Here is a 26,138-nt window from a genome sequence, read left to right as displayed (position 1 = left end):
GGAGTGGAATTATGTTATAAAAGACTCAAATGTAGCAAGAAGAGAAAAAGAAAAGCCAGAGATATAAGAACAGTGTGCAGTGTTAGCATTTCAAATGTACAAAAATCCTGGAATACAGTAGGGATCAATGTTACATGATGTTCGTGTGGAGTAGCACACAGGAAACAAGGACGAAAACAATGCCAATCAATCCACAGCCTTTACACCATTGCCATACTGATAGAAATGAATTAAATTGGAACTGCAGAGGAACTCACATTTGATTGCTCTGGCTTCAAATCAGTAAACAATTTCGTTAACAGAAATATTTCCATGTGAGAAATGGATAGGGCAGAGAGTTCTTCAAGAGAAATTTTATTTGGTCTTATTTGCTTCCTAATATATTTGATGGTACTCAAGTCAATAGGTTTAAAAGTATTTTACATCCCGACATTTAGAAAGCTGCAGGCATTTAAGCATTAAGTTTAGTGCTGTACATTAAAGGAAGAATTCTCCAACTGTGCTATAAGGCATCCCCTACTGTAAACTGAAGCAACCTTTGAAATGTTAATTCTTCACATTGTCAGTCGTGCAAACCTACTCCTTAGGTATCTTTAAAATCCCAGTGGTGGAGCCAATAAAATCAAATGTCAGTTTTCTTTTAAACTTCTCAAAACTTATCTCTAATATTAATGCAATTTTGCATTTATTCAGTCACCAAACTGCCTCAATTACTGGACTCATAAAAATATCTATTTATTATTCAATTGCATGGTAGTTTCAATTTGTCTGACTTCCAAACTATTCCACATTTGCAAATCATTCTTATGTTTTCAGTAACCACTTTAACAAGTTAAAAAAAATGTGTATATACACCAAACAATAAAGCTAAATAGTGTGCTGGGAAATGACTAAGCCAGATAAAGAATATAACAATTTTCTGAAATGATTGGTAACCGTTAATGTGCATCCAAAATCCATGTAAAAATGGCACCATTCCCCTAAAGTGATCAAGTCAGGTTGTGCAATTGAAGATAATTAATCTCAGCTCTTTCATTTTCATACACTGCACCAAGTTAAGGTGGCTCAGTGGCTACTGCTGCTGTCTCACAGCACTACAGGCCCGGATTCAATGCCGGCATTGGGTGACTGTCCGCGTGGAGTTTGCCTGTGTCTGCATGGGTTTCCTGCAGGGTTTCCAGTTTTCTACCCACAGTCCAAAGATGTGCAGTTTCGGTGGATTGCCAGTAGTGCCCAGAGATATTTAGGCTGAGTGGGTAGCCATTGCAAATATTGGTTTAGAAGGATAGGCTAGGGGGTGGGTCTGTATGGGATGCTCTTTAAATGGTCAGTGCAGACTCAATGAACTGAATGGCCTCTATCTGCACTACAGGGATTCTATGATGCTATACATATTTCCAGAACTTAGCTGATTCTTTTTGATACAAAATTTCAAGATTCAATTAAAAATTCTGGAACCAGTGTGAAAGCCATTTATTTTGAATGAAAATCAACAAAGAGGGATTTGTTGTTCAAGATTGTTAAATATTTCAAAGCAATTGCGTCTTTGCAAAATAAGATCTATTTGTCAAAACAACTGTGCAGGAAACACTGTGATTGCTGGAAGACTAGATACAAACCAGATCAGACAAATGGATTCTGCACCTATAATTTAGGTGCTGCCAGCTGCTCTGCCTTGCATATGTAACAGTTCAGCAAATAGAAATTGTACTAATGAGACTGTGGAGCTAAATTACTGTTAGGCAGTTCATGTTGGAGATTATAGAGTAACTGCAAGTAGTGAATCATGCAAGTTGCCTGCTTCAGTGGGAATATGTACGAGTAGCCCTTTTTTTGACAGGCTGCTCATTTTGTAAGAACAAATGTCTCAAAGATATTCAGCTCTTCAGAGCACAGGGCAAAGGGTACAGAATCAATGTGCTGCAAGTACTGAGTGGGCGGCATATGAAAACAATATTTTACATTTCCCATGTGACTTAAAAATTTAAATAAAACATTTTCAAATATCAGAGGTCATGGAAGCTGACAATGCCGTTGTTCAAATTGACACTGATATAACAAAAAAATCACATAAAAAATTAAATAAATAATCTGACATTATCTTTCAGAAGTGCCTGTACAAAAAAAATCACACTCCAAAACTTCAAATGACCTTACAAAAAGTGTGGCTGGACACTTGGTTCAAAGTTTGCATTATTATCCAGCTGCCAGTATCCCTTCTCCTTGTTCTGGCATTACCATTCATGACAATGACTGGTATTCTGCACAATTCTCCGCTGCCCTCTGCACTCCAGTGTGGACTGCTTTACCAATGACACCGATCTGTCTGCTTCATTAATAGTGACACCATGCCTTTATTGCACAATCAAAACCTCTGCAATTTCTGAGATTGTGTCCGTCACAAGACAGCCCTATTTGCCATACCTCTTCAGTGCTGCTGTTTCTATGATCTTCCCTGTGATCTGTCACGTCAAACTTATTCACCTGCTGAATCTCCATTGTTGATTGGTCCGTGGATTAGGGGCTTATTCTCATGTTGCAACAGTTTGAAGGATTGCTGCAGACTGACAGCTGTTTGATGGTAAAAGGGCTTTTAACACTGTTTAAATAAACAGCAATAGCTTCTATTTATTTCATATTTAACATAGAAAAACATCCAAGGTATTGAACAAAAGAAAGAAATGATGACACCAGCTAGATGTCAAGCAGCCTCTCAAGTGAGAAGAATCCTGCAAAGGCAGAAAGGTTTACTGAGGGGATCTGATGGAGTAATAGTGATCAGTGCTGGACAAGAATAACCTGTATTCTGTATTTATATAGCTGTAATTTTTATAGCTCCTGTATTTATATAACCTGTACTTATATAGCTCCTTTAACAAAATAACACACCCAAGAGTGCTTCACAGGCATGTTACAAAACAAACTTTGACACCAAGACACAAAAGACAATGTTCAGATAAACAGCCTTAAAGGCACAAGATGTAAGGAGCATCTTAAAGATAGAGGGATTGAGGGAGTGAATTCCAGACTATGGGGCCAAGGAATTGAAGGCCAACAGGAGAACAAAACTGATTAAAAGAAAGAAAAACGTCAAAAGAACTGCAGATGCTGGAAATCTGAAACAAAAACAGAAATTAATGGAGAGCTCAGAAGGTCCAGCAGAATCGGTCGAGTGACTGCAGAGATAATGTTTCGGGTCCAGTGACCATTCTTTAGAATGGATTGTAGCTAGAAAATGTTGGTACATATGTTAAAGATAGGGTGGGGGGATGGGGGATGGATGTCTGCCTGGACTCCATCTCTACCTCTCATTCATCCCTTCCCCTCCCCCACCCCATTTTCAATAAATATACCAAAGTTTTCCTCGATACAGCTAAATGTTATCAGCATAGATGTGTTATAATGTTTTGTTCAGGGGTGATGTCATTGAAGGGCAGCATATGTAAAAGAAATAAATAGGAGCTAAGGATTCGTCCTTGAGAAATTCCAGAGACAGCAGCAGTAGAATGGGAAGAGAAAACATTGTTGGTAATTTTCAGGCTACAATTTGATGGCAAAGAATGGAATGAGGTGAATGTATTCCCAGATAACTAGACAACAGAGAAGATCAATTTGAGGAGGAAGGTGTGGTCAGGTGAGCTAAAGAATGCAGAAAAGATGAGAATGATGAGGATGGAAAGATCTTCAACATTAACATCACATCGACAGTCATTTGTGACTTTGCTGACAGCTGTTTAAGCATTGTGTCAAGACAAGAAAACAAATTGGGGAAATTCAGACATGAAACGAGATGACTGCATTCAATGACTTTGGAAATAAAAGGGAAGTTGAAGACTGAATTCAGTGATAATGGGAACTGCAGATGCTGGACAATCCATGATAATAAAGTGTAAAGCTGGATGAACACAGAAGGCCAAACAGCATCTCAGGAGCACAAAAGCTGACGTTTTGGGCCTAGACACTTCATCAGAGGGCCAAAGAGATTACAAGAGAGTTGCAGTGGGAGAGAGATTCCCTGAGGTTGGTCCGGGGGGAGGAGGGTAACTTCTTCAGTTTAGGCATCCCTGGAAGAGGCTTCGCAGTGAGGTTAAAATTGTGATCAGAGACAATGGGAACTGCAGATGCTGGAGAATCCAAGATAACAAAGTGTGAAGCTGGATGAACACAGCAGGCCAAACAGCATCTCAGGAGCACAAAAGCTGACGTTTCGGGCCTAGACCTCTGATGAAGGGTCGAGGCCTGAAACGTCAGCTTTTGTGCTCCTGAGATGCTGTTTGGCCTGCTGTGTTCATCCAGCTGCACACTTTGAAGACTGAATTGTTGTTATAACATCAGGGGAGTTAATGTTGGGTGAATGTTTGAAAACAAGGGAGTAGTAATGGCAGAATTCAAGTGTGTATGGCAATGCCTGATGGCCAGAAAGGAAAGGAAGGTGGTCAGCAATTTGTTGGGAAAGGGATGAAGCGAGTGGGAATTGGTTGTCACAAAGAAGATGAGCTTGGAGAGACCACAGCAGAAGATGGGGTACAGTCAAGCAAAAGATGTGAATTCAGTCAGAAATAAGCACACGAAAGAGAAAAGAAATAAAGAAGACAATAAAACTTCCAACCTTAAACATTACATTTCAATTTATTCAGGCTCAAATGTTAACATAGTTAATATATAAAAAGAAAGGAATACTATGTATGGAGGGTTGGGTCAATCATGAGTTTATAAATTGCAGATCCCTCTAAACCCTTCCTATTCATTAACCCATCTACACACCTTTTACATGATGTAACTGCACCCGACTACACCACTTCCTCTCGCAGCTTGTTTCGTATGCACACCATCCTCTGCGTGAAAAAAATGCCCTCAAGGTCCCTTTTAAATCTTTCCCCTCTCACCTTAAACTTATGCCCTCTTGTTTTGGACTCCCTACACTGGGGAAAAGGCCTTGGCTATCCACCCTACCCACGCCCCTCCATAATTTTAAAAGGCCCTATAAAGCAACCCCTGAACCTTCGAAGCTGACTGCATGCGCTGTTTGAGCTCATGGGAAAATTGTCCCAGATTATTCAGCCACTCCCGATAAGTCAAACCCTCCAGTCCTCGTGCAAAGTCCTTGCAAATCCTTACAAACCTTTTCTGCACCTTCTCAATTTCAACAACATGTACTTATTTACACAGACGGTGGTTAGGTGTGTGGAATGAACTACCAGAGGAAGTGGTGGAACGACTATTTGAATAAGTACATGAATATGGAAAGTGTGGAGGTACATAGACCAAATGCAGGCAGGTATGGCTATTTTAGTTTGGGAACATGATTGGCATGGGCTACTTGGACCACCGAACCTGTTTCCATGCTGCATAACTCTATGGCTCCAACACCCTTCCAACAGAAGGATAACTAAATTAAATGCAGTAGTCTAAAAGTGGCCTCGCCATTGTCTTGCACAGCCACAAAATGACATCCCAACATTTATACTGAATGTTCTGACTAATAAAGACAAGTGTGCCAAGCACCTTTTTCACCACCCTGTCGACCTGCAACTCCACTTCAGGGAACTACGCATCTGCACTCCTTGATCTCTTTGTTCAGCAACACTCCCAGGATCTCACTATTCAGTGTATAACTCCTGCCCTGATTTGCCTTACTAAAATGCAGAACCTCACATTTATCTTAATTAAACTTCACTGCCACTCCTTAGCCCATTAGCCCATCTGATCAAGTTCCTGTTGTACTCTGAAATACTCTTCTTCACCATACTATCCACCATACTATCTAACTTGGTGTCATCTGCAAATTTACTAACTGTATCTCTTATATTCTCATCCAAATCATTTTTATCCATGACGAAAAGCAATCGCTGTACAGTGCTGCAGTGCACTTTGTTGATAACACATACTGTTGCCATCATGGTGTACGGGTAGTGAATGTTTAAGATGATGGAAAGCTGGCTACAATGTTCTGATTGGTGTGGGGGTTCTTGATTGTTATTGCAACTGGAGTTATCCAGTCAAGTGAATATTCCCAACTTGCGCCCTTGCAGATGAACAGGTTTAGGGACTGGAAGAGAGTTAATCGGCAGAGAATTTCCAGACTCTGACCTGCTTTTGTAGCCACAGTATTTAAATGGCTCAGTACAGCTCAGTTTCTGGTGATGATCGCACCCCCAAGTTGCTGATGGTGGGAAATTCAGCAATAGCTATTAAAAATCAAGTGGGGATAGTTTGCTTGTCTTTCATTGTAGAAAGCTATTGCCTGGCAGCTATTTAGCATAAATTTTATGTGTACCTGTCAGACAAACTCAGAATGTTTTCAGATTCTGAAGATCCACAAATGATGCTATTGATTTGCTAACATCCCCACATCAAACCTGATGATGGATTGAAGGCCATTGACAAAGCAGTTGAAAATGATGACTCGCCCTGCTTGCAAAGTGGGGCACCAATTTCCCACTGTTGCTGCATCTGGGGAAAATGCCAGTAACCATACAGTGTAGTTCAGGACTGAGAGTACATGTCTAGGTGCACGATGCATTACTAAAGATGTCACGGATGCACGGGATGCTGGCGAATTCTGGCAAATTGGCTGAGCGATAAGTGGTTCTGGAAATGGCACATGATGAATTAGGGTATAAATTGGCTGTGAGAGATGCCATGGGGCACAATTTCAGGGTTGCCTTTGAAATCTCACAGCATTCTGCCTTGAAAATATGTTTCTGCTCACTCTGCGTCACTGAGTAAAAATCCCAGAACCCCTTCATTAACTTCAATGTTGGTATAGCAACACAGATTGACTGCAGAGGTTTATGGTGACAACTCATTATCACTTCTCAAAGATAATCAAGGATGGGCAAAAAAATGTTGGCCTTGCCTGAGATGTCCATGTGCAAAGAAAACAAATTTATTTGAAATAGGCAAGTTCAGTAAGATGCAGTGGGAGAACTCATAGGCCTTGCAGCGGCCGACCCTCAAAAAACTCATTGCAACTTTGAAAATCCATGGCCATGATGCCTAGCTAGTTCCCTCACCACACTCAACACAACTCAGATTTAGCTTTAAAAAAATCCAACCCATTTTCAGTATGAGTAGAAACCATCTGCATCTTAAACATTTCCCCTCTTGTCTCTTATGAGCCTAGTACATGCACCGTCTGCAGCATCGGTCAAACTGGACACAATTTTTAATGCCCACCAACATCCCCTAATTGGGTTCACAAACATTGGTAAGGAATACAGGATATAATGAATTGAAATTACTTGGCCAATAGCACTATTGCCAGAGATAGTAAGAACTGCCAATCCTGCCTGGCGTGCTGTGTTCCTCCTTTCCTGCTCCTCTGATGCTGACTGGCCTGCTGTGTTCTTCCCCTGGCCTCACCGCATGACCAACCTCCCTCTCATCCCCACCTCCTTGACCTCACACAACCTATCTGCCTTCTCTCCCACCTATCCGCTCCTCCCGCCTCACTAACCAATCCCCACCACTGCTTACCTGCACTCACCTATCACCATCCCACCTACCTTCCCCAGCCCCTCCCACCCTCTTTCCATTTATTTCAGAGCCCCCTTTCTCCTCCCCCTTTTCTGAAGAAGAGTCTCAACCTGAAACATCAGCTTTCCTGCTCCCCTGATGCTACCTGGCCTGCTGTATTCCTTCAGCTCTACACTGTCTTAGCTCTATTGTCAGGCCTTTCCACTTGTTTTACTTTGATTAAACAAAAACTTGCAGATATTAGAATACTGTCATAATAAATACCTTCAAACAACATTTGAGTTAGAATAGACAATGCTTGTGAGATTGTATGTGTGTCTCAGAGTCAATAAGAATGAAAAACATACACATTTAAACACCCATATCTTGTTACATGCTCACTAAAATCTTTTTGTTTAAAGTAGTGGTGAGACACATAACCTCCGACTCATCTCTCACTGTAGCAAGACCGATCTAAGTTGGAATTTGCAGCTGATGATTAATTGGAGCTTGGAAAAATAATCTCATTTAAGTGATTCACTTCCGGTTTACAGCTGAATTGAGAAAATTGGATCATATCTGCACAGATTAACATTAAATCTCTATGCATCTAAATAGAAGAGCCCTTCTTTAGAAATGTATGGTTCAAAGTAAAAATGGAAATGCAAACCAAAGAAAGATAGAATGAAGTTTCAAGATAGTAAGACAGATAACATCAAAATCTATAAAGACAAGAAATAGGGTAAAGAGGTAAATAGAAATACTAAATATAAACAGAAGTACTTAATAGGAAAAGCAGAAATAAAATGTGAGCTTTTCATAGTTACATAATATTAGTGAAATTGTTGTTTCAGTGACAGTGTCTGTGAGCTGAATCTTAACAGAAGTCACTGATTGGCAAGAGGCATGAAGAATTTCTCTCCATGAGCCCTATGAATTTTTTTCACAGTATCTTCCCAAAATCGCTTCATTACCAATGCACCATGCTCCTACGCACCCGAATTACCATATTCTCTCACACATGATAGGTGGAAGTACTGGCCACTGCCAGCATATCCCTGGTTTCCAGGCCCCAGCTCCATTTTTAAAAGGTAGTTTTGCATGAGGTCAACTGATGTCAGTCTTGAGCTGCCCTGCAAGGTTCATTCATATTATTTTTTTGGACATGTCAATTGAGGAAAAGTTTTGACCTTGCTTTACAAACGGGAACCTGGAGATCTTGGTGGATGGGCTGGTTAAAAGGATGGCCATCATCTTTGCCCAGGGTTGCTCCATGGTTAGCACTGTTGCCTCACAACATCAGGGATCTTTGTTTGATTCTGCCCTTCAGTGGTTGTCTGTGTGGTGTTTGCACATTCTCCCCTTGTCTGTGGGTTTGCTCCCACAGTCCAAAGATGTGCAGTCTAGGTGGATTGGTCATGCTAAATTGCCTGTAGTGTTCAGGGATGTGTAGATTAGATGGGTGAGAGAGGGATAGATCTGGGTGGGATATTCTGAGGGCCAGTTTGGACTTGTTGAGCTGAAGGCCCTGTTTCCACGCTGTAGGGATTCTATGAAATTCTATGAAGAGCATAGGCAATGACAACACTGGACTCTGCCAGCCTGGTCCAAGGCTGACATCCATGTTAGTACGGTGTTCATGGTGTGGGCAAAGGTCCAGTAATACAGGAAGAAGGTCAATGACCACTTCTCTTCTACCAAGGCTCATGGTCAAACACTCTCACCATTGCATGTAATATCTTCTGTCACTCACTCTAACCCACCCCAAGTCCCCAAACTACGAAGACTGTATGCCCTCTGCACTACCCACTCATTGAATCAGGAAACCTCACCACCTTTACCGGTTAGCACCAGCACTGTGCAAGACGCTTTCATCTTACTCAATCCCTCTTGTTGACAGATGCTGGGAGAAATTGGATCAAAATAGGGTGGAGAGAGCCAACACAGGTGCTGTGGCTGATGATCAACTTATATTCCCCATGTTAAAACACAAATCAACACTGAAGTACTGACAGCACTTCAGGTCTGATTGAATGTGCAAAACAGAAAACAAGAAGCAAGACAAGGCAGGGATGCTGCAAGGGATGCACACAGCATCTGAACACTTGAGAGTGCAAGCAAGAACACCTCATTGCACTTTAGTCCATTCTATGAGCGAAGAGCCAGTTCTTGTACACAGAGCGTGTTGGTAACAACATTGCAATGAGACACGTCGGAAGGCTCCAAAGTGCTGCATGGAAGTGCAGAATTTATGTTGCAAGCGATTTAGGAATGTGCCAAACAGACACAGTGAGCTGGTATGTGTTATAAGCAAATGTACATGGACAGGGAGTGCATGCAGTCATCAGGGAGTGCATGCACTTTGTGCCCTGAGATGTCTGCATTGTAGTGCTGGAGGAGCAAGTAGAGAGCTGAAACCGCCAGGTGACAACTCTTACATTCAATTGCCACAGCCTAGTTTCTATCCACTGGGTGGGGCAACTGGGAAAATGCATATAAATTGGCTTTCACTGGCAGGAGAATTGAGTTGAAGAGCCGTGAGGTTACGCTGCAGCTCTATAAAGCCCTGGTTAGACCACTGCAGGAGGCCCATGATGGACATGTCATCTAAAGAATGGGAGGGGGAGTTGAAATGGTTCGCGACTGGGAGGTGCAGTTTTTTGTGCGAACCGAGCCATTTGCGAACCATTTCCACTCGCGTTCCTATTCTTTAGATGACATGTCCATCACGGGTCTCCTGCAGTGCCACAATGATGCCACCCGAAGGTTGCAGGAACAGCAATTCATATTCCGCTTGGGAACACTGCAGCCCAATGGTATCAATGTGGACTTCACCAGCTTCAAAATCTCCCCTTCCCCCACCACATCCCAAAACCAGCCCAGTTCGTCCCCTCCCCCCACTGCACCACACAACCAGCCCAGCTCTTCCCCTCCACCCACTGCATCCCAAAACCAGTCCAGCCTGTCTCTGCCTCCCTAACCTGTTCTTCCTCTCACCCATCCCTTCCTCCCACCCCAAGCCGCACCTCCATTTCCTACCTACTAACCTCATCCCACCTCCTTGACCTGTCTGTCTTTCCTGGACTGACTATCCCCTCCCTACCCCCTCACCTATACTCTCCTCTCCACCTATCTTCTTTTCTCTCCATCTTCGGTCCGCCTCCCCCTCTCTCCCTATTTATTCCTGAACCCTCACCCCATTCCCCTCTCTGATGAAGGGTCAAGGCCCGAAACGTCAGCTTTTGTGCTCCTAAGATGTTGCTGGGCCTGCTGTGTTCATCCAGCCACACATTTTATTATCTTGGATTCTCCAGCATCTGCAGTTCCCATTGTCACTCACCACTCAATACTTGGTTAACACTGCAAAAGGAACTTTTTGTTCCTGATGTTCTGACTGGCTATATTGCAATTTTCCCAACTTCCACAGCAGGGCCCATGTTGTTCAGGGGCTGCAAGGTTCCCTCAAATGGCAGTTATATTATGATAATTAAACAACTCCTTGCAGTTGAGTTGAATTAGCAGAGAAACAGTCTGATGATATTTTAAAGCATCTAACTAACTTGATGCAGTCTTGAAAATTCCCAGGAATTTTTTATAGGCTTAATATTTCTTAATGCTATGCATTTCTTCAACTTATAATACTTTACATTTGACATTTACAGAATTGAATTCAGATCAAAAATTTGTGATAGTTTAAACATTATGCTGTGCATTCAGTGATAGGTGGGCAGAAGAAAAGATCTCTAATTTTTTATTATGTATGTGAAATGGGTTGTAATTTTTTTTGAAGCAAAAGACAAGTTAAAAGCAACGTGATATATAAGGTTCACTGCTGGCTGAGGTCTGGATAGTGCATCGCTTACATATTGGTTAAGATTTATAAAAAGAAATTGGAACTACCCGTACATTATTTATTTGGTCAGCTGTACAATTTTTCTGAGAGGGAAAAAAAAATCTGAAAATGGAACTGTGACAGCAAGCCACAGTGAGTAGAAACAACATCAAGAGAAATCTCCTCAGCTGCAGATATCTAAGCATCTTGGCAAATGGATATACAGAAGCCGCTCTATTTATATCTTAACATTCCACACACCTTTAATTATAATTATTAGATAAAAAGTCCAGACAACTATGGTCAACATTTAACTGAACGCAATTGTTTACTGCTACTGAAAGTGAAATAAAAGCTGTTTATTTAAAAGACAAGTGTACAGTCATAGTTTATTCCCCTTGATAAGCATCATAAAGACGTAGCTACAGAGCAATGCTGTCTTCTGTTCTGGATGCTCTTGACACAGTTGGCAGCTTGATTTTAGCGTTAAGTTTTTTCGACATAAAGGAATTCTTTTTATCTGCAATACCTGTGCGAAATGTCACGGACAGCAACTCAGGTCAGCATCAACACTGAAGTGATCAGACCAAATGAATTGTTTCAACTTGTCAAGTGTGGACATTTCAACACTTATTTCTACAGAACAAACATATTCCTCAGCACCTAACCAGAAAACACCTCATTGCAATAAATTATTTCAGTTACCTGCAACAGAATCAGGAAAAGCAATCAGATTATAAAGTTAGTACCTATTTGTATTCCAAAATTCGAAGACAGGTTTCAAAAACTCCCCTTAAACCCACACTAAGTCCTGTTCCAAATTGTCCTATTTAAATTTGAGTTTGGTTTCGCTAACAAAAGGTACAAATTAAAACCTTACAATGAATCTGCTATAAACTCTTAAGAAGAAAAGAATTGATTGTGCGCTCAGAAGTGGAGTTGCTGCTGCATTTAATTGACTGAAGGATGGCTGTACTGTTGAACAATCCTGAAAATCCTCTTCAAAAGAAGCATGAGAGTTAGAAATATTGACATCGATGTTTGAGTCATGGAATCATATATTTTAGAAACAGGCTTTTTGGCCACCCATACCAATGCTGAACAACAGACACCATACTACACTAATCCCATTTACCTGCACTAGGTCCAGTTGCTCCTTAAATGTTACAAGAGTACTTGCCTTGACCACCATCTCAGGGCACCACTTGATCTACCATCCTCTGGGTAAGAAAAAATGTCTTGAGATCTCCTTTAAACCATTTGTTCTTCACTTTAAGCTTATGCCCTCTAGTCCTAGGCATGTCTGTCATGGAGAAAATACTCTCACAATCTTGTCTAGACTTCTCAATTTTGTATACTCCAATCAGAACCCCCCTGATTCTCCTTGACTGGACACATCCACAAATATCAACTGTGCTATGAAAGCAGTCAAATAATACACTTCTTCAATCATAAAATTCTGCAGAACTCGCGTTTCATAACATTTCCATGTACCTAATTTATGCACAAAGTGTAACCCATTGATTATAGCATAGTATACTTTACAACTGCAAATTATGGCTAAAATCTTGTCATACTTATATATTAATGTGTTATGTGTAAGACGGTACAATGAAACCTTGATAGCATTTAATGGGGGTGGCAGATGTTATACTCACTGGCTGGAGAGCAAGTGAGAACCCTGCATAGCTGCCTTTCAGACATGTAACTGGACAGTTTCTCCATGATCATGGGCCCTGGGTGATGAAATTCAAACACCAGACAGCTGCCAGCAAGCAAGACTGGCAGCTCTGTACTGCTTAGCACTCCACTGGAAGTGGTAGCTGGTTCCAACAAAGCACCAGGATCACTGATTGTCCTAAGTCATAGGTAGATGAAGTCAAGTTGAAGAATGGCAGTAAGGGAAGGGTAGTGCTTCTTGAGGGGCACTGTCTTCTCAAGGTAACATAGCACCTTTGGAGTAAGAGTCACCACTCTGGTGGGAAGGTATGTGAATAGCCTCTGCACCCATAGTGTTTTTTTTTCACATCATTCATGTAATGTCAGTAGGACTGACTAGGCCAACATTTAACATCCATCTTTAACTGCCCTGGAGAAAGTGGTGGTGAACAGCTTTCTTATGTACAAACAAACACAACAGGGCCACTCAGCACATACCCACCTGTGACTAGCAGGCCCTCAAGTAGACATTAATTACTTTTTTAAGAGCCTCAGCAGTCAAGAAGGTTGATGTCATTTAGGACAAAACAGTCCCTCAACATGTTTGGTACTCTGTTTGCGACCAACATCACTCCTTTCACCATTGACACACAGCAGCAGCAGAATGTGACTTTCACATGATGCACTGCAGTAAGTCACAAAGACACCTTCAGCAGCACCTTCCAAACCTATGACTTTCATTGGCTTCAGCGATGAGGGAGGAAGATACATTGTGACACCACCATCTGCGGCATTCCCTCTGAGTCACAAACAAATCTTGACTTGGAAATATATTGCTATTCCTTCAGTTTTGCTGGGTCAAAATCATTCCCAACGGTATTCAAAGCTTCCCTGTACCCCAAGACCTGTAAGAAATGGTTCAAGAAAACTGTTCACCACCCTCTTCTCCAGGGCAATTAAATATAGACAATATATGTTGGCCTAACCAGTAATACTGATGTCCCCATGAACAGAGAAAAAAAACATAATGGGCACAGGGGCCATTCACATACTTTCCCAACCAGACTTAATAGGATTTAATCCCTACCCAACACGGGTAGGGATCAAATTAAATACCCAATTCGTCATCAAACATGCCTCAAGGAGGGCATTGATTTCCATGCTTTGCTGCATGGCTTGGTTATTCCATGGTTCTTTGAACATTTAAAGTCTGGTTTTAAAGAGTATTAACACTTCTTGGAAGTATTTTGTTTCTGAGACAACTGCATGCATCACTATAGTCTTGAAAGTCTTCTGGTAATAAATAAAGACATTTCATTTTGAAATTATCTTCCCAAAAATCCAAATCCCCCAGAAAACATGAATCCTTCTTTATGCACACACCCTCGGATGAAAAGGTAAAATACTTAATTATAGGCTAGCCCAATTGTTATGAGCACACATTTTTAAAGAAGTCATTCATATAACTTACCATATTTGGCTTATACTTTACAAAATATCTTGAAGAAGTGACTTAAATCTAATTGTTATGCTTACAATATTTACACACAGTGTGAAGAAAGAAAACTACATTTGGTGTGTATTTGCAACAGGTCCACAGATTTCATGTTAGGTTCAGGAAGAAGTTCCTTCAAAAGAAGTCCCTGGTTAAATTGTTCCTATAAGACCATAAGACATAGGAGTGGAAGTAAGGCCATTCGGCCCAGCAAGTCCACCCACTATTTAAATCATGGCTGATGGGCATTTCAACTCTACTTCCCTGCACTCTCCCCATAGCCCTTGATTCCTTCTGAGATCAAGAATTTGTTGATCTCTGCCTTGAAGGCATCCAACTTCCCAGCCTCCACTGCACTCCGTGGCAATGAATTCCACAATCCCACCACTCTCCGGCTGAAGAAATGTCGTCTCATTTCAGTTTTAAATTTACCCCCTCTAATTTTAAGGCTGTGCCCACGGGTCCTAGTCTCCCCACCTAATGGAAACAACTTCCTAGTGTCCACCCCTTCTAAACCATACATTGTCTTGTAAGTTTCTATTAGATCTCCCCTCAACCTTCTAAACTCTAATGAGTACAATCCCAGGATCCTTAGCCGTTCATCATACGTTAAACTGATGAACGGCTAAGGATCCTGGGATTGTACTCATTAGAGTACAATTTCACTTTAATGAGCTCAATTTTTTGTCATGTAGCTTGCGCAAAGCCTTGATGTAACAAATATGTAGCCAGAACAAAAATTGTTTACAATTAGTTTTCAAGAGGATAGTATCCTTTTAAACTAATTTTTTATTGAGCGTAAAGGTAAGCCACGTGTATATTCCACACAGTATCAGCTTCAAAAGACATTAATGCCACTTGCTCTTCCTGTGACAAATGAGAATTGTACACTCCACTTCTAACTATATTTATTTCAGATATATCTCATAACTATTTTGACGGGCCTGTAATATTATTGGAAAGTAAACGTTAGCCTGAACCGGTAATCATTTAAAAGCTCTTGACAATGAAAGCCCAAAGAAGGTGCAGAGTTCAAGAGCAAAAGCAAAAATTGGTAATTGAAGTAAATAGCTGAGATACATTTTACCCAAATAAGTGCATGAGTATGAAATGAATGTAATTATATAGTGATAGGGTTAAACAAAGTGGGATGAGGCTTGTACAAAGTAAGAGCCAGAATAGATAAGCTGGGTCAACTGACATATTTCTATGCTGTAAAGACACTATATCACATTCAAATTCTAATAGAATTCTCTGACACATCACCACACTAACACACCTCTCATGTTTATTGATATTTTTTATTCACCCTGTTGAAATGTGTTACAATATATGGCTGGAGCTGGCGGGATTTCAACCCAAGGACACCACGCTGCACCACAAGACCTTTCTCCCATGTTTATTCCCAAACATCGGTAATTTTGCATTCCAGCAGTGTCCATCATTAAAGAAGAGAGACCGCAAACAGCTTGAGAATATAGCCTTCCATCTAAAGCAGTGTTTGGCTATGTCATAGAATGCTCCTGTGATGAAACATGGATGTAAGTTATTTATTGATTTAGTTAGTGTCGCATACATCTAGAAAGATACGGTGAAAAGTGTTACATCGCTGCAATTCAGCATCTTTTCATTTGCTAAAATGAATAAAAATTACATAAATAGAGTTCATCTTCTGTACAAAGTGTCCACAAACATAGCTCCAGCCCTTTGGCACGGTATCTACAAGATGTCTCAGGTCTCAAGGAGCCTGCACTCCAAGCACCACCACCACCTTAGCAGAAGACGCACTAAGCCGACGCTGTGAGCCTACCACAGCCAGGTATCCTCTTCCAGACACCACAACTGCCGCAGCCCACGATCCACTGAGTCCCCATGTCCAGGCTCCTGGCCTACCACAGCCAGTGCTTCTCACTCAGCTGATACCCAGCTGATTCTGCTCCAGCTTCCACATGATGTCAGAAGATGAAGAAATGAGAAAAAAAAAGACAAAAAGGGAGAGAGAAGGGAGCAGGCAGGCTCAGGAGCCCAAACACTGTCTATCGTGCCTATGTCAGCATCTGGATGTTAGTTGTTTTTTGAAAAAAAATGTTAGTTTTAGGAGAGAAACCCTCAGGAAATCCACTTGTAAACACAATTCTGAGCTCATTTTAAGTTCTGACTCGAGTTCATGTGCAATCAGAAACCGGACAAGGTGATATTAGATGAATTAGTTTTGATGGCTTCCAATCCTCTCCTCCAACTGATCAATTGGCAGATACTGGCAACTTTCAATGCCGGCATTAAAAGCTGCTTTTCCTTGTAAGTCATCCACAAGTTGAATCATGGGTGAGCGTGCTTTCACCTAGAGACACCAATAATTGGCATCTGTCCTGTATCTACTTCCAGACACTGTCACCAACATTCAATTTACCTGATACTCTTGTCAATATTGCACATTGCCGTCCTGTGGAGAGATGTTCTAAAGTGTTAATGTGTTTAAATTTCCCTACGTGTGCCTCGCGCACCAGTAGTTGAGTTTCCTCATGCATCAAAGAATGGATTGGTGGGGCTACACTGTTACACCACATGCCACGTAAACTCCATTTTGCACTGCAACATTATTTAATTTTTCTTTTGTCTTTGCCCATCGCTTCTATTACCTTTTTGCAGACTTTGACATTGATCATGAAAACAATTTTTTCAGCTTTTCCAGTCAAAACATTAAAGTGCAGCCACTTAACTTTAAGTCATTTTAATTTCATAGGCATCTCTTTCTAAAGTTCCCTGCACAAAATTTTATCTACATCTCAAACATGTACAAAATATGTAAACTGATTGACACATTGGAGCAATAAGGTAGAATGGAAACACAAAGTAGCATGGAACATTGGTGATTTTTTCCATCTGGAATCAGCCACTCAAAATATTGAGAGATTCAGAAAATTTACTTTTCTATTGTTTGCTGAATGCAACCACTTATAAAAGCCAGAAATTTCATTCAGGTTTACTTTGGGACACAGCCGAAATTAATTGGTGCAGATACATCTTTACAATTACAAAGCAGAAAATATAAGACTTGCACCTAATCAAAGGAACACAACTCATGGCTTAACTCAATTGTTATGATCCACTTGAAGACATTTAAAAAGAAACTTGAGCTTACAGCTAATAATTAAATAGCTATCACAACAAAATTCCACATTTAAAGATCTTTACTCCAGCAAGCAAACTGAAAACAAATACTGAATAAACATAATTTTTTGCATGCAATTTACGCTTCAAACTACAGAGAAGAACTTTTAATAAAACTGAAAATGCTTACTATCAGATATGTAACATTGTCATTTATGTGGTTATTTAATACTTGCAGAACGAATCCAAAATGAATCTCAACTCTTCAGGGTTTATTGCTGGCCTTTTCTTTTCTCAGCCTGGAAATAGTTGACATCAGAACTGTCTTTCACAGTCTGACTTGTCCTGGAGACCTCTTTCTGTAGTTAAAGCTAAGCAAATCTTCCAGCCTCAATTTAGCTCCTCATGAAAATATTTCCAATATGAGTACGAGCTCCATCCACACATCTGTATGGTGAACCCCACAAAACACTGTTACCTCAAAGCTATCTCAGAACCTTCTGAAGAAGGGTCATTGGACCCAAAACATTAACTCTGATTTCTCTCCACAGATGCTGCCAGACCTGCTGAGATTTTCCAGCAATTTCTGTTTTTTTCTCTCTCTGTTTTCCAGCATTCACAGTTCTTTTGTTTTAATCAAATAACACGATTCAGATGGGCTTGAAACCAGGCAGAAATGTTGACTAGCTACCCTTCAGTTGCCAGCCCTCTCTTCTCCTGGTAGCAAATGGACTGTTTAAAGCAGATTGCAATCTGATATTTTCAACACATTTGTCGTAGTTTGGAGGCTGTCGGTCCATACAATGTTAGCACAGAGATTGTTGCTCTGGTTTACAACACCTTGTGCCTTCTTTGCAGTAAGCAAGTAATGCCAGTAGTCTCTAACGTTCAAGCTTTCCAGGTTTTCTGTCAGGCAGGCTGCTGAGCAGATCAGACAAGCCTGCTCATTTTACTTAAATTAAAGGTAGACTGCTAAAACCCAACAACCTTGTGAATGTAATTCTTCCTTTTCAATTAAGCTGATGTATAATCCATTTTACATTCAGACACTGAACAATAATTAGGAAGATGCAAAGACTGATAACAATAAATTGATAAAGTAGGCACTGATTTTATCATGTTTAACTTTTAGCATAAACTAACAATTAATACCCAATTTACACAAAAACTTTGAAGGCTAAATACAAGTTTTCTGATTTTATGAACTGTAAAAGTTGAAACTCAAAATTTTACAAGAAACAAAAAGTTAAGAGGTACGCGAATTCGTACCTTACAATTTGATTTGGCCAGTTTATAGCTTTCTCAATCTGAACTGACTTAGTGCGTGACTAACCTTGGTTATTCTTGCACAATATTGTTTGGTTGTAGGTCCCTCTGCCACACGTTTGATTATTTTCTGCCACGCAGAGGCTCTGTTCAACCACATGCCAATGATAGCAGACTGGCTCCTCACAATGAATGGCTTCTACAAGATGTGGGCACCTTCCCACATTTCCAGTTGGCTCTCTGATAACATGGCGTCTTCTCACCTTAAAGCCTACAATTGAATTGAAACTTACAATGAATAAGTATACAGCACTTAAACCAAAAAATGTTTCATCTATCCATAATGATGCTGCAATATAACATTTTGATTGGTATGTTTTTGCAATATTCTTAAAGCTTCATTACAAAAAGTGACAGCATAACCTTCTATAAATCTCAAAATGCATTAGAGCTCTCCTAAAATCCAAATGTCATCTTTGTTTTCAATCAGCCACATCTATTGCAAATAAACAATGAAAGGTATGATAGTAGTAAAAAAAATTGATGAATGACCTGGCCACCATGAGTTTTTATCGAAGAAAATATCATACAAAAGCTTAAAAGACATATTTAGTAGTGACAATTAATGGAGAACCTGTACTCCACAAAAAAGTTTAGCTGCAGGTCCTTTTCCAATGATGCGGCGATAACATTTTTCAGGCTGATTTACAGAAGTAACAAAATCAACACCAAAGACTGTGCATTTCAAACAATCCATATGCTTTAGAAATAAATATGCGTAAATGCCTTGCAAAAGTGGCTATCCTGCAAACAGAATTATCCAATATCATCGATAAAGCAAAGCAAGTTCAGCGATGTGACAAACCTATATCAGCTTGTTAGTAAGCCTTTTAGAAAAGCATTGAAGCTTACTAGATTGAACAAGAATTCATGACAGTTGTCAGAACTTTTCCAGGCTTTGAGCAGTGTGGGCAATAGTGAGAAAGTTCAGAAATATGAGAATAATAAAAAAAATCAGATTACTGTCATTGAGATAAATCATTTTTGGTTTTACCCTTAATGCTTAAGCAGTGAGTTCTAAAATAAACTGATGACTAAACTTATTTCCATGCATATTAATAGCTAATCTGTCCTTATTTCTATGCAATCTATCCCTTTTCACACTTTCACTGTGAAAGCTTATGGTGCAAATTCCTGATGCAAAACTCTAGGTGGTCACCTAGCACAATAGGAGGTGATGACTTGCTATCACTGGGTGAATAATCCAAAACCATAAGACCATAAGACATAGGAGTGGAAGTAAGGCCATTCGGCCCATCAAGCCCACTCTGCCAGTTAAATCATGGCTGATGGGCATTTCAACTCTACTTCCCTGCACTCTCCCCGTAGCCCTTGATTCCTTGTGAGATCAGGAATTTGTCAATCTCTGCCTTGAAGACATCTAACGTCCCGGCCTCCACTGCACTCCATGCAATGAATTCCACAGGCCCACCACTCTCTGGCTGAAGAAATGTCATCTCATTTCAGTTTTAAATTGATCCCCTCTAATTTTAAGGCTGTGCCCACAGGTCCTAGTCTCGCCGCCAAACGGAAACAACTTCCAAGGGTCTGCCCCTCCTAAGCCATACATTATCTTGTAAGTTTCTATGAGATCTCCCCTCAACCTTCTAAACTCTAATGAGTACAATCCCAGGATCCTCAGCCATTCATCATACATTAAACCTACCATTCCAGGGATCATCCATGTGAATCTCCGCTGGACAAGCTCCAGGGCTAGTACGTCCTTCCTGAGGTGTGGGGCCGAAAAATGGACTCAGTATTCTAAATGGGGCCTAACTAGAGCTTTATAAAGCCTCAGAAGCACATCACTGCTTTTATATTCCAACCCTCTTGAGATAAACGACAACATTACATTCGCTTTCTTCATCACGGACTCTACCTGCAAGTTAACGTTTGGGGAATCCTGGACAACACTCCCAGATCCCTTTGTACTTCTCCTTTACGAATTTTCTCACCATTTAGAAAATAGTCCATGCCTGTATTCTTCTTTCCAAAGTGCAAAACCTCACATTTACTCACATTGAATTTCATCAGCCATTTCCTGGACCACTCTCCTAAGCTGTCTAAATCTTTCTGCAGCTTTCCCACCTCCTCAGTACTACCTGCCTGTCCACCTATCTTCATATCATCAGCAAACTTCGCCAGAATGTCCCCAGTCCCTTCATCCAGATCATTAATATATAAGGTAAACAGCTGTGGTCCCAACACTGAACCCTGCGGGACACCACTTGTCACCGGTTGCCATTCCGAAAAAGAGTCTTTTATCCCAACCCACTGCCTTCTGTCAGACAACCAATCCTCAGGCCAAGCCAGTAGCTCACTTCGAACACCCTAGGGACATAGGTTCAAATCCCATCCTGGGAGATAGTGAATCTGAATTATAAAATCTGGAATTTAAAAAATAAGCAACATTAATGGGAACCACTGTCTGTTGTCATTCAAACCTATTTGGTTCACAAGTGTCCTTTAGGGAAAGAAGTATTACCTGGTCTTCAACAGATATGATTTACACACTCAGCAATGTGATTGACTCTCAAATTCCTCTGAAATAGCCTTAAGTACCAACAGCAATTAGGGATGGGCAACAATTTGGTTTTCGTGTAGATAAATCAGTGCAGAACTGAAGGGCCTTTTTCCTCTGATTCATGCATGGGATGTGGGCATCACTGGCTACCCAGCACTTAATTCCCATTCCTAATTGAGCTTGAGAAGGTGATAGTGAATTCTCTTCTTGAGCCACCACAGTCAATATGATGTGGATTAACCCACTATGCCACCAGGGATGGAATTCCAGCATTTTGATCCAGAAACAGTGAAGGAACAGCGATATATTTCCGAGTCAGAATGGTGAGTGACTTGGAGGGAAACTTGCAGATGACAGTGTTTCCATGTATCTGCTGCCCGTGTTCTTCTAAATGAAAGCGGTCATGGGTTTGGAAGGTGCTGTCTGAGGATATTATGTGAACTTCTGCACTGCATCTTATCGGCTGTACATGCTGAATCTACTGAGTATCAGTGTTGGAGGAGTTGGATGTTTGTGGATGTTATGCCAATCAAGCTGGCTGCTTTGTCTTGGATAGCATCAAGTTTTTTTAATGTTGTTGGAGCTGCACGCATCTACGTAAGTGGCGAGTATTTCATCACACTCGTGACTTGTGCTTTGTAGATGACAGACAGTCTCTGGGGAGTCAGAAAGTGAGCTACTTGTCGCAGTATTCCTAGCCTCTGATCTGCTCTTGTAGACATTGTGTTCACTTGGCAAGTCCAGTTCAGTTTCTGCTTAATGATGACCCCAATTAATAGTAGACAATTCAGTGCTGAGGACACCATTGAAGGTCAAGAGACAGTGGTTAGATTCTCTCTTAATGATGACGATTATTGCTTGGCACTTGAGCTTTTCACTTCACCTGCCTACAACTGACCACTATTTTGTTGCAATGCAAATGGATTAAGTGTCTTAAGCAGGCGATAATTTTGGCCAACTAAGGCTCTTCATAGGCCAAAGGATAGGCAAGATAGTGGACGCCTTACCCATCTACCCAGTTAATGAGAAATTAGTCAACATGAACAGCAAGGCAAAGGACGGATCACCTGATATATTTTACACAGTTCTCTTACAGAATACATAAGAAGAATATTTAATGCACTGCACTCAAAGCTGTTGAGAAGAGTAACCTGAATCACTATGGAATAGTTTACCATTGCTTTGAATTTCTTCAAACGAACTGCTAAATTTTCCATAACAAAACTTAACTGAAATGAAATAAAACATGATGTATTCCAATTCCTCTAGCGGTATTCCCTAATGTCCACTTCATGCAAAAACTAACTGCTGTAATTTTTCCTTTCAGTCTGATGGGGCAGTTCTTATATCTACTAAAGAGAAAGCTGGCCATTTTGGCTCACCTTCCTCCAATAACTCAAACCTCATGATAATATTGGTATTTTATTCATAAAACACATTTGCTTGACTGAATTGTAATTTGCATAAAAGATGTTCTAATATATTAGTCACCAAAACAAATGGGTCATTGGGCTGAAAATGTCAGATGGAGTTCAATCTGGATAAATACAAGGTATTGCATTTCAGTACAACAAACGACAGTAGGGCTTATACAATTAATATTAGGACCTTGGGTTGTGCTGTAGAACAGAAAGACCTAGGGGTTAAGGAACATAATTCACTGAAGTTTGTGTCTTGTAGAGACAGCATGGTTAAAAAAGCGTTTGGCACGCTTGCCTTCATTGCTCACTCCTTTGAGTGTCAGAGTTGGGAATCATGTTGAGGTTTTTCAGGACATTGGTGAGGCTTCTTCTGGAATACTGTATCCAGTTCTGGTTTCCCAGTTACAGGAAGGATATCATAGTAAGCTGGAGAGGGCTCAGAAGAGATTTACCAGGATGTTGCCAGTTATGGAAGGTTTATGTTATATTGAAAGATTGGATAATCTGGGACTTTATTCACTGGAGAATAGGAGGTTGCCTTTCCCCCAGAATGGGGTATTTTAAGACCAAGAGACACATTTTCAAGATGAGAGGAGAGAGATTTTAAAAAAGACGAGCGACTTTTTTTTAACACAGAGAGTGCTTCACATGTGGAATGAACTTCCTAAGTGAGTGTTGGACAATTGCAATGTTTAAAAGACATTTTGATAAATACATGAATAAGAAAGGTTTGGAGGAATGTGGGCCAGGACCAAGCAAATGCGATTAGTTTAGTTTGGGATTATGTTTGGCATGGACTGGTTAGACTAACAGGTCTGTTTCCATGCTGTATGGCTCTAAGAAAACATGTGACAATTATGTACTAATATACGTAGACAAATTCAGCAGTTACAAGAAAAACACTGGACAGGATATTAAAGGAATGGCCATTAAATTAAAATAAATTGCATCTATGAAATAACGCACAATTCCTACATTAAAACACAGATGTATATATACATGTGTATCTATGTACATATATAGGAGAAATTCCATTGTTTAAGTACTTAAGGAATCAAAATATGTCAGAAATTGGACTGTTCAGCACGTTTCCCTTCTATGGGGGATGAGTTTAGTTCAACTTTTGAATTCACTCAATCATTTTGAGCAGGCAGGTGGTAACTATTTCTGAAATTGGGATTGCACAAGGGGTTTTCCCAACTCAGTCCAGATATTAATTCTTGTAATTTCTGCAGTTGTAAGATTTGTGCCATAAAGGGTATCGTCATGTTAGGGTTTATGATCAAGCACAGTTCAATCTGAGCTTATTGCTTGTGAGGCATCAGGGTGTAAGAATAGTGTATTTGTCCAAAGGGACAATATAGCCAGTGTAAATCGTAATGGCTCTATAAGGGATTAAAGAGAAACATGAACATCCAATAATTAAAAGACAAAGCTATATCTTAAGATTTCAATGATTTTAAACTAAGTCAAACTTTATTGAATACAAAACAATTAAACAAAACTAGCATCACTAGCTTAACATTAAGGTAATGCTATAAACTCATTTCTATTTTTACTCTAGCAATTTCAGTTTCTGTTTGTTACAGATCTCCAGCATCCACAGTTCTTTGTTGTTCCCTTATGTCAGTCACCACCCCCTCCAACGCCCCTACCCCCACTATGAGTTCTCTTATCTCACAAGATCATGAATTTACATTCATTGTCCTCAGCATTTCAATGTTCTCCGAAATTCAAGATTTATGGGATCCATTCCATTAGCTTTTGGCAAAGCAACCTTCCAATCCTCTTTCACGATGTTGTGACTGTGAACCCCTTAATTTTTATCCTCACTTTGCTTACTGATATATGTGTGTTCCCACATCTTCTGCACAGCCCTTTCCATAATCTGAGACGTAGGGGGTTTTAATTGAACGCTTAGGATTACATGGCCTCAAAATCCGACACACTGATTGTGGTCAGTGAGGGCTAATGTCGTTGGCGTCGAATTTGAAACCTATTGGGTTTTTCAGAACTTCCACTCTCTGGACTACAATAAAACCATGGCCTTCATGATCACATCATCCGCAAGATGTATGCCTCTCAACTTCACCCAATCTTTAGGCATCTCTTCTTTGATTTTCAGGCCACTTTACCCTCTCCAAATGGATGCACCTATGTGTCATCATACTCACAGGAAAAGTTATTTCCAACACACTTCTAAACTACTGTCAACATTTTTGTAAATTCAATTGATCCCTATCAGCTTAGGATTCACATTGGATGATTGCATCCTTTGGATCTCACTCATTGTCTAACACCTTATATTACTTCCGGTATATGCGACCTTTCCAAGCCCAAACTTGATATCATCAAGTCAATATATTATGATTTACTTCAGTTTTTCCATGCTTCTGAAAACTTGGTGGCATTCTACAGGGTGGGTCTTTTTCCCTTGTAATATCTGCTAAAGTGAATTTAAAGCAAAGAATTCTCAATCTTATACCAATAATTTTGCTTTAGTGAACATGCTTTTAGTCTTTCTTTTATTCCATTTTTGTTATAATCTTCTCTTCTATTTACATTTTTGACCACCAAACATACTTGTTTGATCAATGGCAGAAAAGCTCACGTGTTAAGATACAAAATAAATGGTCTCCTATTCTACCACTAAAATGTGCATAATTATTAGTTACAGCACAGCATGCCCTGAAACATTATCCTTAAAAGCCATTTGCAGTTGACCATTTAGTTACAACGAGTGCTGAATTCAGTGCAATTCGGTGCTCCTTAATTGAGGGCTACAACTGCACTAGGACTGTTGGAGCACACATTATGTAAGTTCTTAAAACCAACTGGGAGAGAAAACTTTCATTATATCTAACCATAACAAAGAGTAAAACAATGGTGCAATATATCTCCCAACTTTGAAACAAAGTGCTACTGATTCGTTAGCATGATTAATGTTCTTCAAAGCCAAAATTTGTACCATAAAAATATTAAATGTATTTTTCTGAATCCAATCCATATAGCTGACAGCCCCTCATCTATCCAGGCAGGAACATAACAAAACCCCAGGTTCAGTTAAATGTTTAGTTTCATTTGCTGTGTAGCTGTGCTCTGTCAGGTACTGATAATTATTGTACAATTGTTTTAAAAAAAACCTTCTGAATTACAGCTGATTAATGTTCATATCATTCACAGAAAATGATGGGTGTTAAATGGAATACCCTGGCGAGAAGTGCAACTCTGCTAAGGAAAGATGTGCTTTTCTTAGAAACAAATCAGATGACGATAGAGAAAACTTGAATCCTGGAATAACTTGTAGAGTTG

General features: G+C 40.2%; 1 protein-coding gene across 4 annotated transcripts in view; it reads right to left on the bottom strand.

Annotated features, from left to right (window-relative positions):
* Positions 1 to 26,138, bottom strand: part of thsd7ba (thrombospondin, type I, domain containing 7Ba) — a 922,022-nt gene that overhangs the window by 443,939 nt on the left and 451,945 nt on the right. For all 4 annotated transcript variants that reach the window (XM_048535033.2, XM_048535035.2, XM_048535034.2 and 1 more), the window contains one exon: positions 18,889 to 19,092. In XM_048535033.2, coding sequence (XP_048390990.1) covers positions 18,889 to 19,092 — 204 coding nt within the window. The remainder of the gene's footprint in view (positions 1 to 18,888; positions 19,093 to 26,138) is intronic.

Source organism: Stegostoma tigrinum, chromosome 7 (genome assembly GCF_030684315.1).
Source record: "Stegostoma tigrinum isolate sSteTig4 chromosome 7, sSteTig4.hap1, whole genome shotgun sequence".
Taxonomy (NCBI): Eukaryota; Metazoa; Chordata; class Chondrichthyes; order Orectolobiformes; family Stegostomatidae; genus Stegostoma; species Stegostoma tigrinum.
Note: the sequence above shows the minus strand (reverse complement) of the source record. Positions and strands in the feature narration are given on the sequence as shown.